General features: G+C 45.3%; 1 protein-coding gene across 2 annotated transcripts; it reads right to left on the reverse strand.

The window, feature by feature from the left end:
• Window positions 1-1775: 1775 nt before the first annotated feature.
• BIRC5 (baculoviral IAP repeat containing 5) lies at window positions 1776-9846 on the reverse strand. Of its 2 annotated transcripts, XM_069543890.1 has the most exons (4): window positions 8938-9846; window positions 8541-8650; window positions 6946-7063; window positions 1776-3207 (listed from the first exon to the last, which is right to left on the reverse strand). In XM_069543890.1, exons 1-4 carry the CDS (start codon window positions 9046-9048, stop codon window positions 3118-3120), a joined length of 429 nt encoding a protein of 142 aa, XP_069399991.1. In that variant the 5' UTR covers window positions 9049-9846; the 3' UTR covers window positions 1776-3117. The 2 variants fall into 2 exon arrangements, with proteins under 2 accessions (XP_069399991.1, XP_069399992.1); XM_069543891.1 differs by lacking the exon at window positions 6946-7063 and having other exon boundaries at window positions 8938-9121.
• Window positions 9847-13282: the final 3436 nt, after the last annotated feature.

Raw genomic sequence — 13282 nt, forward strand, 5'->3', positions numbered from 1 at the left:
TGCTTTCTTACTTATATGATCTTGGACAAGCTATTTCATCTCTTTATAAGTCTCCACTTTTGCATCTAAAAAATGTAGTTAAGATCCCAATAGACTTTACTGGCAATTGTTGACTTTTTTCTAAGTGAGTACAACCTGCAAATGGTCCACATCCCAAAGGGGTGCCAACCTGCAGGTAATGGCTGGCTGGTGCTCCATCTTTCATAGCACTGAGGATGGAGGATCCCAATGCCCCAGGCTGTCCACTGGCTCTGATCTCACCATACCTGACCACTCTCACCACCAGTTACAACCCTTCCAGACTCCCACTGACTTGAAGTATCAGAAAGGCAGACACATATTTGAGAAAAGTTGAGGGTGTTGCCCTTAGTAAGGGCCTAAAGCTTCATTAACGGATGTCTGGTAAACTTTCCGGACATTGGCAGCCATTGAAGCCAGTGACATGTTTTTTTTTTCAGAATTTAAAAGTTTTTAGAAGAGGAAATCTGTAAGATGGTCTCAGGGGTCAGGGCCAGCTTAGCCTTGCTCCACAGCGTAGCCTGACAACACAAAAAACTGCAGCATTACCCATCGTGCAAAAGAAAGAGAGCAAAAACATTTTCTCAGCTTCTATACAATGCCAGTTTGTAAGGATCAGTTATTATTCATTTACAGATTGGCACAAATAGAGAAGCAGCTGAGATTAATATAAAGGCTGAAATGCCTTTTTTCCCCATAACAAAAACCACTGCAACATTCTCCATACTTGGCGGGAAAAATTCATTTCAGTGAGATATGGCAGAAAAGCATGTCTGAGGTGCGTTTTTCACAGCTGGTTTATACATGGAACGAGTCCGGATGACACAGATGGCTCTTGTCTCAAGTGGTTCTTGCAGAGGAGCCCAAGGCTGTCTCTCACTCTGCAAGGACTCATCCCTCCCCCGCAAGCACTGGGGTGGGGTCGATCAATTGGCAAGCCAAGAAGGGACTGCCACGAAAAGCCAAAAGTATTTAAGAAACCCAGTAGGGTCTGCAGTGTTTGAAATGAAGCAGTTTTTATTCTTCAGCAATTACCCAGATGACCCCCAGAGGTTCCAATAGGACAGTAACAATCCACCCTGCAGCTTTACTTCATGAAGGATGGTGAAATAAAATCTATCATCTGAAGATCAGGCCTCAGCCCTGCGTGAGCCGGCCTCGGGGAGGAGAGGAGGGGACCGCTGCGGAGGCAATGCTGTGAACGTGGCGCAGATGTGGAGCAATGGAGACAGCCAGTCAGGGCTGACAGATCGCCTGCACGGCACACCAAGTCCCCACAGCTCTGAGCCAAGTCGTTTAGAAGGGATTCAGGCCACTGCATTGTTCTCGCAGAGGAGCAGCCAGTGTGCACCCACCAGCTCATCAGGGCTGGCTAACCGTGCAGCAATCTCATGACAGTTTCTGCCAGATATTTCCTGCTATCTTACTGTCTCCAAATCCACCTAAAGTTCACACTGGTGTCCCCAGTGACTAAGAAAGGCTTTGTGCTCACTTTTAACTGTAGTTTATCCTGTTATGCAAAATAATAATTCAAACAAGATAAGAAAACAACACTACAGAATCTTAGGAGGGACTGAGGGCTTTGTCCCAATTCCTCTTTACATGAAAATCCTGTTGCCACACAAAAAGCCAGTTGAGGCCGCACAGCCTGTAGGATCCCCGCATCACTGGTGAGGAAACTGCAGCTCCAATTCAATAGGCACCAGGCCCAAGCCCAGAAGGCAAGCATCCCGTTAAAGGCCAGTTTGGGGCCGGAGTGGGTGTTCCACACACTTTTTATTTTTTTACAACTGCTCCAACTCTTCGCTTAGTCTGTGCTGGGGCTGAAACACATACATCATTGCATTTATGATCATGCAAGACTGAAAACAACATAAAAAAACATGCTTTTTTAAAAAAAGTTTCCCCCAAAGAGGTTTTGCAATCTATTTTTTAAATTAATTTATTCCTTTAGGAAGATTCACATTGGAAAGACAGGAGAATTATCAGTTGCCTAATGCACATCATTAATGGAAAGTAGGTATTTGAAGAGTATTAATACTTAAGTCCATGAACTCCTTCCTCAGATTTTTCATCCTGCCCCTGTGTGCCCCGTCCAACGGATGACAGCTGGTCCATAGCGGGACTCCCCAGGAAGAATCCACTCTGTGTGCTCTGCTATCCAGAAGCAGAGAGCCAGGCCTCTGAAACATTCCTTTTCTGCATGAAAGACCTCCCTGTCTATTGTAGAAAAATGTTGCAACCTTGCCAGGAGCCATGGCAGAAGTATCTTCAAGCTGACCACAAAGCAAGAGGCCAGCTCTACTCTCAAGACATCAGTCTTTCTGCATCCCCCTCAGCAAGACACACATATTACAGTTACGGAAAGGGCTCTGACACAGATCAAGTCCAGAGGCAGAGCCTGGGGTCTAATCCCATGGCTACCCCTGTGAAACTGAAAATCACAAGATGTGATGGCAAGGAACCCCTAACACACAGGGCATTTTCAGAGGCATGGCAGGGAGGGCCATACAGTCTGTCTGGGAGGAAGGGAGCTGCTGTGACACCACAGACCTGATGGGGTAAAAGAGATGATCACAGACCTGCAGAAATCAGTGTGAGATAATACAGAACATCTGGAACATGATGAGTGCATACCATAAATGCAGAATATTATGCAAGTGGAACTTAAAATGGCATTCTTAATCCTGTTTGTCCAGTCATAACGGACCTATGATCACATTCACGCATCACATTTCAGCTGGACAGCCAGTCACCAGCTTCGTGAAGCCCAAACATGTTGCTGTAAAAGGGCTCTACCCACGTGAACAAATGTCTCCCCTCACCCTGCTAAGTCCAGGAAGCAAAAAAACGAAAACTACCAAAGAGAAAAGACAGGGTCAGTTATTGTACTTAGCTCTAGCTATATAACAGAAGACCCTGGCATCAACTTCAAGAAAAAAAATAAAAAAATACAGTTTAAATATTCTCATTTCAAAATGTTGATGTTCTGCTTTCCTAAGGCACAGTTAAGAGGCTCCAGAGAAAAACTGGTAACGCTGAGGGGTGTGCCCTGGAAATGACGTGTCTGTGTCGCTGTGCAGCAGTGACAGGGAGGTGTCACTCCAAGGCAGCCAGCTGCTCAATGGCACAGCGGACTTTCTTTGCAGTTTCTTCAAATTCTTTCTGCTTATTGTTGGTTTCCTTTGCCTGGAAATAAAGAATACACACGTGAAACTGAAGCTCTAGGCATGCTCGGATAGGGATGCCCAGCTATATGGGGTAAATATTCTCATTCACTTCAAAGGCCTCGCAACCAGGGATCTTGGTTCCCCAACCAGGGATCAAACCCTGGCTCCCAGGCCTAACCATCAGACTGCCAGGGAATTTCCCTCAAATGCCTCTCATCTGAGTTGCCTCACAATAATTATAACAGAAGACACTGGTGGATGGCTTCGCTTGTGCCGTACCATTCTACCTGCCACACACGCTAGCTTACTCACCGCTCCGTGTTCCATGAGGTAGACGCCACCTTTATCTCCATTATACAGAAGAGGAAGCTTAAGTCCAGAGTACCATTCAGCTCAGGGTTACCTGTTAGTCTGTGGCAGAGCCCTGCTCTTCCCCACTAACCTACATTGCTTCTGCAGCTTCCACATAAAAGTCCACAGCCCTCCTCTCCTCCCTGTCAAGCATCAGCTTTCTCCTAAAACAGAAAACCTGCCACCTGCAGTTGCTCTTTGAATCTGGCTTCCAATCTTTCCTTATGCCAAGTGCTCTCTCCAGGGAGACAAATGACAATCACGTCAGCAAATCCAGAAAGCTTTTTCCCAAATTCATTCTACTTGATTTCTCTGCCATATTAAAAAACAAACAATAGGTTTTTATTGGGTTAAATAAGAAAAACAATAGAGGTAACTTTTTTCGAAAGAGGGTGGGGGTGCAGCAGCAGGAGCACAGAGCACACAGTGTGCTACCGGGTCAGACCCCGAGCCCCAGCTCTTCCTTGGCCGCACGCCAGCCAGCACCCACGTGGCTGCCTGACCAGTCAGTGGTCCTTCGAACTGACCAGCAGCATCTCAGGTAAACATGGGGCCTCATCAATGCTGAGCATCACGGCAGACAGCACTGGTTCCTTGTTCCCAGTGTTTGTAAACTGCAACATGTAATTATCTCACCTGGATACATGTCTGTCTTAAAACTGTACTGCAATCCCATTGCTAATTAAATCAATGGTTTAAAAGATCAGCTGTCAACCTTGTTTCCTATCAGAGAACAGACAAGGTCTGCATGCCAGCCTACCTCCAGGAGCAATGTACTCTAGATGGTTCATCCTGGAGCTCTAGCAGGAAGCAGATGGGCCTCTGGTTATACCCATTCCCTGCACTTGGCTCTGACCCCAAATCTTACTGTCTGCATCCACTCACAAGCATATGCCCATAAGGAAACAAAAGGACCTGAATTTTTGTATCAGGGATATATTATTTGCAACAAACCTCACAACTGGGTGTCACTTTAGAGCAGCCCTATCCAACAGAATCTTTTGCAATGATGAAAATGTTCAATTGTCTGCAGAGTTCAATAAAGTAATCACTGGCCACATGTTCCTACTGAGCAGATAAAATGCCACCAGTGAAACTGAATTTTATTTGATTTTCTTTTTATTGGCTGTACCACAAGACTAGTAGGACCTTAGTTCCCTGACCAGGGATCAAATCTGTGCCCTCTGTAATAGTGCAGAGTCCTAACCACTGGACCAATAGGGAATTTCCTCAAATAGATACATTTAAAAATGATCTGGAAGGAAATATACCAGTTAATGGTGGTTACCACCGGCATAGGGGTGAAGATTTTGGTTCTTCCTTACAAAAGCTTTATATTTTATACTGATAGTTTATTTTATAATTAAACAAGGTAATAAAAACAAATGCATAGATTTTAAAGTATTTTGACTTGAGGAGAATGAAAAAGCAGTTGCAAACTAGAAGCAAACCGTTTTCTTCCAATCTCCCCACTTTTCTCCTGGTGTTCGCACCTGGTTCTGCCCCACTGCTGACACCCAGGTAACAGAGGCCCAGCATCTCCTGGGTCTCCTCCTCCAGTCCTCCTAAGTCACCCTCCTCAACAGGTTAGCCACCTTCTATCAGATCACAGGATCACAAGCACTCAATTTTCTAGGACTGGACTGTGACAACTATAGTGTGTCTTCCTATTTGTTTCAACTACCAAAACATCTTTGTCTTTCTCAGAGCTCCACAATCTGGCTGCAGTCTCACTGTACTGCCCTTAACATTCCTCCCATTCGCAGACATAGCTTTCCCACAACCGTTCCCAAAGTACACAAGCTGGTCTTTCACTTTGAACAGGGCTGGCAAAATATGCCCTGTGGGACATATCCAATCAGCCCATGGCCTGTTCTTAACCCAGTGCTAAGAATGCTTTATGATTTTAAATATTTGTGGGAAAAAAACAAACAAAGAATAATTTCTAGGGCTTCCCTGGCGGTCTAGTGGTTAAGAATCCACCCTGCAAGGGACACCAGTTCGCTTCCTGGTCCGGGAAAACCCCACATGCTGAGAAGTAACTAAGCCCATGGGCCATAACGACTGCACCTAGAGCCTGCGCTCCACAACAAGCCCCCGCAACGAGAGGCCCATGCACCAAACTAGAGAGTAGCCTTCACTTGTTGCAGCTAGGAAAAGCCCGAGTGCAGCAGTAAGACTCAGCAAAAAATAAAATGAAGAAGTACATTTTTTTAAAAAAGGAAAATCTAACAGAAACTCTGTGGCCCATGATGGCTAAACACTTACCATCTGTGGTACTTCACAGAAAATGAACTGACCCCTAACTTCAAAGGCCTTTTCTAGCCCTCTTCCTAACTGCAACACAGCAGTTCCCAAAACCTCCGTTGAATACATAGCTTTATTGACCACTGACTTCTCGCTTCTCGAAAAACTTTTCAATTTTGTCCTTAGCATTTGAAAAGTACCATATTAGACAGAATTATGTATATTGATCTCGAAAAAAGAACATGATTTTCAAGTTGAAAGGGATATCAGAAACCATGGGGGTCCATCCTCCATTTTATAGGCAGGAAACTATGATCAAGACTGGTCTAAATTCACAGTCTGTGAGTGGCAGAGACAAGTGTTATGTCTGGACTCCCCGCCCAGGGCTTTGCTAAAAAGAAATTAAATACCTGAATATTTATTCTTTGTAAAGCTACTGGATTTAGCACATAAAGAGAGAGGATGCTCAGTTAAATGTGAACATCTTATAAACAAGTAATTTTTTAGTAAACACCCACATAAAATGTGAGATATATTAAAAAATTATTCCTTGTGTACCTGAAATTCAGACTTAACTGGGAGTCCTGGTTTTCTCTGGCAACCTTACTTCTCTACAGCCCAGGCTGTTTAGGAGCTGCTTCTTTACGGACTCATGGTTTCACTCTCCCAATAATCTAGTTTACCTGTGCAAGAGTCAAAGTATGCCTGCAAAGACCCCTTCAAGGTCCAGTAGGACTGGCACTATTTTCTCCCAACACACATAATGCCCCTCCCTGACACACACTCTACTCTGTGTCTCCAAACCCTCTGTTCCCAGCTCTGCTAACACATGAACACACTCCGTATAAAGGAGTTACCATCTCAGTTGTCACTGAAGGCAGGAATGCCAGCCTAGCCCTCACACGTCCCACCACCAGGGGTAACCACACACTGAGGGCACCTCTACTCAGGGCATGCATTTTTTTTCTGATTGCACAACCCCAAGGTGACAGTCTAGGTCATATGCTTTTCTGTCCTTTTGTATCTTCACACACATATCTGAGGGGTTTAGAAAGTGCTGAGGAAAAGCGTCTATGTAGTGTTTGTGAGGCAGCAGGAGTTTAATACTAAAGATGCTGAACAGGATTTGCTCTTGGTTCTTATTTCCAGTTATACATACGATTTTGTTCTTGGTTCTTTCTTTATCCAGTTTCAAAAATTCACTGAGGGTTAATTCTTCAAACTGCTTCTTGACAGAAAGGAAAGCACAACCAGATGAATGCTTTTTATGTTCTTCTCTAGAAAAAACAATACATGAGCATGTCAACAGAGACAGTGAAGTAACGGGAGAAGAGTTTGTTACCACCAGTCTCCCTCCCCACCTCAGAGACACACGCTGCTCTGCGTCAGGAGCAGAGTGTGAATTCTGAAGTGGATGGAGCCAGTGCCCAGACTCACATTCCCACATACCTCATCTCAGCATCTTCTTGGTCTGTGGACACCCTCCATCCCCCTCCTATGGCTGTTACATTCTATCTGGAGTCCTTTAGCAAGCAGTTGGAAAAGTGTTACAGAGTGTAAATCTAAAGGTACCACGTCAAAGCCCTTAAAAATCCGGAATCGTCTGCAGTTATCTCATTTACTGGACTTATTACATAATCTGTTGGTTCAGAGAAGGGGCACTACTGGCCTGGTTTCTCCAGTGAATTCCTGTGCCTGTACTGTCATTCTCTCCAGCGGGAATTATCCCTGCACGGCAGACTGCACTAGAACCAGAACAGTCTGGGGACTTCCTGGTAGTCCAGTGGTTAGGACTCTGCACTTTCATTGCTGAGGCCCAGGTTCAATTCCTCCTTAGGGAACTTAAGACCCCACAAGCTACTTGATGCGGCCAAAAGGAACAAACAAAAAACCACCACAACAACCCAGAACAATCTGGAAGAAACACACAGCCACACAAATCCCAAGAGGACAGCCAATAGCAGCTATAATCCGAAGACATCACAGCACTTGGAAATTCACTCCCGAGAAAACAACCAGCATTTCTCCACTGATCCCTGGTATGGTCACCATGCCGTCCCAGTCAATACTGGGTCACAAGAGCAAACATGTTACGGAAACACAGTGATACTCTTCCTGCCAAGAAGACAAACAACTCCAGAGAGTCTCTAGGACAAAAAAAAATCACGTTCTGGAAGCTACTGGTTCTGACAGGGAAAAAAAATGGGAGGGGAAAAATGGGGTATTACATTACAGGAAGACAGCTGCTGTCTGTCTGAATATATGCACGCACGCAGGCACACACACACGCAAACTAGACACGAAGAACAAAATCCAAAACAACACGAGGGTACTACTTCAAAGTGTGGTTTTTCTGCTGCATGAATGATAGTCCAGATAATAAAGCTTCAGGTTTAAAAACTCTAAAACAGGAAAGGCACTTGGACAGCTCTAGGTCACAGCAGGATCTGCTCCAGCATTCTAACTTAAAAGGTATCAAGAACCCACAGGAAAATGCCTTTCTTTAACATCCATCCAGAAGGATATTCCCCAAATCGGGTTGGATTAGGTTGAAAGCATCACCAAGGTGCCAGCAGCAGACTCATCCATTACAATAGCTGTTTAGGACACAAAGGAGGTTGGAAAGCTGAAGCTCACTAACCCTTCAAAATTCAGGTGTTTTTTTTTTTTTTGGAGGAGCACAACACAAAACAAAAGGTCCTGATGGAACTGGGGCACCCAGGAAGCCCAGTGAGGCCGGCCTGCGGGACTTACATAGGGTCGTCATCTGGTTCCCAGCCTTCCAACTCCTTGAAGCAGAAGAAACACTGAGCCAAGTCGGGCTCGTTCTCAGTGGGACAGTGGATGAAGCCTGCCGCGGCCATCTGCAAGGGAGAGCTCAGCTCAGGCCCCAGCGCGGAGGAGGGAGCCCACAGAGGGGCCGGAGCCCGCGGGAGAGGTTGTCCCGGGCCTGGAAGCCCACAGTAGGGTTGGGGCCCGAGGGAGAGGTCGCCCCGGGCCCGGAAGTCCACAGAAAGGCCGGAGCCCGAGGGAGAGGTCACTCAGAGCCTAGAAGTCCACGGAAGGGTTGGAGTCCGCGGGACCGGTCGCCTCAGGACGGGGGCGGGACTCTTGGGGCGGGGAGGACCATGGGGACTCCGGGAAGTCTTACCCGCTCCGGGGTGCAGGCGCAGCCCTCTAAGAAGGGCCAGTTCTTAAACGTGGAGACGCGGTGGTCCTTGAGGTAGAGCTGCCAGGCCGGGGGCAACGACTGGGCACCCATCCCGCCGCCGCCGAGCGGTGCCGCGATTCAAATCCGGCGGTTGACGGCCTCCGCGAGGCATGTCGGGAACGCGCCTCCCGCTGCCTTCTGGGAAGTGGGAAGCTGAGTGGCGCGGGGCATGCTGGGAGTCGTAGTCCTCTCGCCGCGGGGCTCTGCAGCTGCTCAGCCGCCACCGAGCGAACCCCGCCCCGCGCTTACTTACATCCCAACTACTTGCTAAGAGTGGTGGGAAGAGAAGCTGGGGATGTGCTGAAGCCTCCGTGATAGTTTCAAGGAGTGGCCCCTGCGAGCACGAATGGATTAAGCTCTTTCAGCCTGCAAACTCTATTCCTTTTGTGGGTTTCCCATTCCTGAAACCATTAGTACGAGCTTCCCCAGGCGTTGTACTGGCCAGGTCGGAATATGTGCTGAGGCCCGTCCATCTAGAAGGCATACATCCTCCGGGGAAAGGTGTCGCATAGATGAAGTCTACAGCTTAACCTCCGCCCTTGCTGGAGGGAGCTGTTCACTCGTTTATCAAGTCTTTTATTGAATCTTTTCACTGAAGCTTCTTGGAGATCCAGAAACTGATCCTTGTCACTTTGTTCTTCCCTTTCCACCAGAATTCCTCAGGAGTTAGATATCTGTTCTAAGTCCCTGCTCGAGAAATCCAGGTAGGGGTAAACAGAGGTGAAGGTGAAGTCGCTCAGTCGTGTCCGACTCTTTGCGACCCCGTGGTCGGTAACCTACTAGGCTTCTCCGTCCATGGGATTCTCTAGGCAAGAATACTGGAGTGGATTGCCGTTTCCTTCTCCAGGGGATCTTCCCAACCCAGGGATCGAACCCAGGTCTCCTGCATTGGAGGCAGACGCTTTAACCTCTGAGCCATGTGTTAAAGTAAATAATGCCCACTGCCCTCCCTCCCGGAGACCTGGGTGTCCTCTCAGAGAGGTGGGAGGGGATAGGAATGTGATTCAAGGAAGTGAACAGCCCAGGACAGTATGCCTGCGTAATAGAAATGATTGCCTAGGGAGCAGGCGGCTTAACCAGATTGGGTTCAGGGAAGGCCTGTGTAGCTGGTACCCAGCCTCAGGCAGAGGCCCCAGCCTTCCAACTCTCTGAACATCCTCTTTTGAGAGGTCTTTATGGAGGTTTCACAAGCTTGGTTGATTGAGTCATTTGCCTTTGGTGATTAATTGAGTCACCAGCTCTCCACTTCCTGAAGATTTGGAAGGTGGGGCTGAAACATCTAGGGGCCTGCCAAGAACTGCTCATTACAAGAGACTCTCCTATTTCTTGGGAGATTCCAAAGGTTTTTTTTCAGGAGCTGTGTGCCAAGAATCAGGCACAAAGACCAAACATTTATGTATCACAGAGGCAAATTTTCTATGTAAACTTTCTGGATTTTTAAATAGTTGGCAACAAATCCTGGTGGACACTGTGATGATACAACAAAACAGTTTTGAGATCGTAAATAATCAATGCTAGATATTACCTTATGGCCATCTAGTCTCACCAAACCTTTTGTGAACATGTTTTCCCTCTGTTGTAAGAGTGACGCATCAATGCTGTAAAAGCAAAAACCATGCAATTGTAGCCACGCGTTCCGGGAAAGAAACTCACTCAGAAGGACAATGCAGATAGTGCAGTGCAAGTTATTACACCAGCGGGCCCAAGGCAGAGTCTCCTCTTAGCCAAGGACCCTGACCAGTTTTTGTGAAAACCTTATACACCCTAAGTGTACTTGCTCAAATCCACCTCCCCAAATTCCTTGAAACTAGTCTGGACAAGGTAAAAGAGAGATACGATCAAAGTTAACCCATGATTCATGTGTCACGAGACTAGATAAACAGTGGATATTTATCAATAGGCCTGTGATCATATCCCGATGAACATAACGGGATTTACCACTTTGTTCTGTTACAAAGATAATTAGCATATTCTTTTAGGCAACGGAGAGTCCAAGTCCAAGTCCTGAGGCTCTTTTACTGGGGGGTCTGGTTTCCCATTGGTCTGCCACTTCTATAGACACTGGGCACAAAGTTCAGAGTCCCCTGGGAGGGTGACCATGCATGTAGCCTCATGTTCGCAGCCTGGCCTGAGACGGAGTCCAGCTCTGTCTGTTTCCTCCTTCACAATAGGAAGGAAGTCTTCCTTTCCCCCAAGACCTCTAGCAGAAGAGAACTTTTCAGCAGTTTCTATATGTACTTCTAGGGGTGGTGTGTGTGTGTATCTATCAGTCGGTGTCCTGTCTTTTCAGGTAACAGCACATCTCAGCTTTATCAGCACCCAGACTGCAACTATCTAACGTTTTGTAAAATCTGCCTGGTGTATATTAGATGGTCTACTGATCTACTCTAATTCCAATCAACCAGTTTCCAATTGGGTAGCTCCAATTTTTTGTTGTTGCTATTATGAATTGTATTGATACTACAGCCAACAGACACACACACATCCAACTATGCCTGGAGCATAAACATTAGCAAGCAAGATTTCTGGCAGGGTGTATGTGCCTTCAGCATTTTTGATTACAGCCAACTTGCCCTCTCAATCATCAGAGTGGGACACGGTTTGCTTTGCAATCTTGTCTGCCTTTTTCATCCTGCCTATTTTAATCAGAGTTCTACCAATATTGATGGCATCTGTTTAAAAATATGTATCTTACAGAGAATTCCCTGGCAGTTCAGTGGTTAAGACTTGGCACTTTCACTGTCAAGAACACAGGTTTAGTCTGTTTGAGAAACTAAAATCCCATAAACTGCATGGTGCAGCCAAAAAATATATACAATTTTAAAAATAAATAAAAATATACATCTTTTGGACAAACACCATCAAGTCAATGTATTTCTGTGATTCATTTTCTATTTAGCACTAACATGTTCCAACTTATTTTCCATTTAAAATTTTATTTTACTGAAAACTTCAGCTGCTTAGTCTTTTCTATAAGGTTTTTTCTTTTTTTTACTTTATTTTGCTTTACAATACTGTATTGGTTTTGCCATACACTGACATGAATCTGCCACAGGTGTACATGAGTTCCCAATCCTGAACCCCCCTCCCACCTCCCACCCCTCTATAAGGTTTTTTTTTTTTAAATTATTACTTGTATTTTTATCACAATAAGAGTAACATATATAACATGAATAAGATGTAAATAGCAAAGTTGCTATATGTGATAACATTGCATATACAGAGAAATCTCAGCATTTTCGGTTTTGGTTACTTTTCGTTTCTATGCCAACTGAAAGACGTATAATTAAGTGGAAGAATTTAGAATATCTGTATTTTGTCCCTCTATCATTCTATTATGTATATATATACACACAATTATATATGGTAAAATATACATAATATAAAATTTAGTTTTAGCCATTTTTTAAAATTGAAGTATAACTGACCTACAACTGTCCGTGTTCCAGCTGCACAACATATTGATTTAATGTTCTAACTCATTACAAATCAATCGCCACCATTTCAACCATTTTTAAGTGTGCAGCTCAGGGGCATTAAGTACGTTCACTTTGCTATGCAACCATCACCACCATCCATCTCCAGAACATTTTCTTTCATCTTCTCCAACTGAAACTTTATCTATTAACAATTTCTGTAGGATTTTGTAACAAAAGTTTACATGCATGGATTAGCTTTAGGCTGTATCAAATTTTATCAAAACCAGCTTCTACCATTTTGAACCTTTGACCTCTTATGTCTGGGGTCCATTTTTTAACATCTAAATTTTTGAATATTTATTTTACTTATGTATTTTGTTGCGCCAGGTCTTAGCTGTGGCATGTAGGATCTTTCAGTTGTGTCTTTAGGATCTAGTTCCCTGACCAAGGATCGAACCTGGGCCCCCTGCACTGGGAGTGTGGAGTCTGAGCCACTGGACCACCAGGGAAATTCCACTTTTTGGTGAAGCCCTGGCATGTTATCTTTGGGACTGACACTTTGGCCAGGTTAGCCCTGGTGGCTGAGTGGTAAAGAATCTGCCTGCCAATGCAGGAGACATGGGCTTGATCCCTGATCCAGGAAGATCCCACGTGACGTGGAAAAGCTAAGCCCATGCGCCACAGCCATCGAGCCTGTGATGGGGAGCCCGGGAGCCACAGCTACTGAGCTCATAGTACACCGAATAATCATGTACCCTTTACTCGGATACGTTTACATTTTGCCGATGTGTATTATCATTCTCAGTCTCTTTTCTCTCTCTCTATAACACACACACACATAACACACTCATATACACACATATGTA

This window comes from Ovis canadensis, chromosome 11 (genome assembly GCF_042477335.2).
Source record: "Ovis canadensis isolate MfBH-ARS-UI-01 breed Bighorn chromosome 11, ARS-UI_OviCan_v2, whole genome shotgun sequence".
Lineage (NCBI taxonomy): Eukaryota > Metazoa > Chordata > Mammalia > Artiodactyla > Bovidae > Ovis > Ovis canadensis.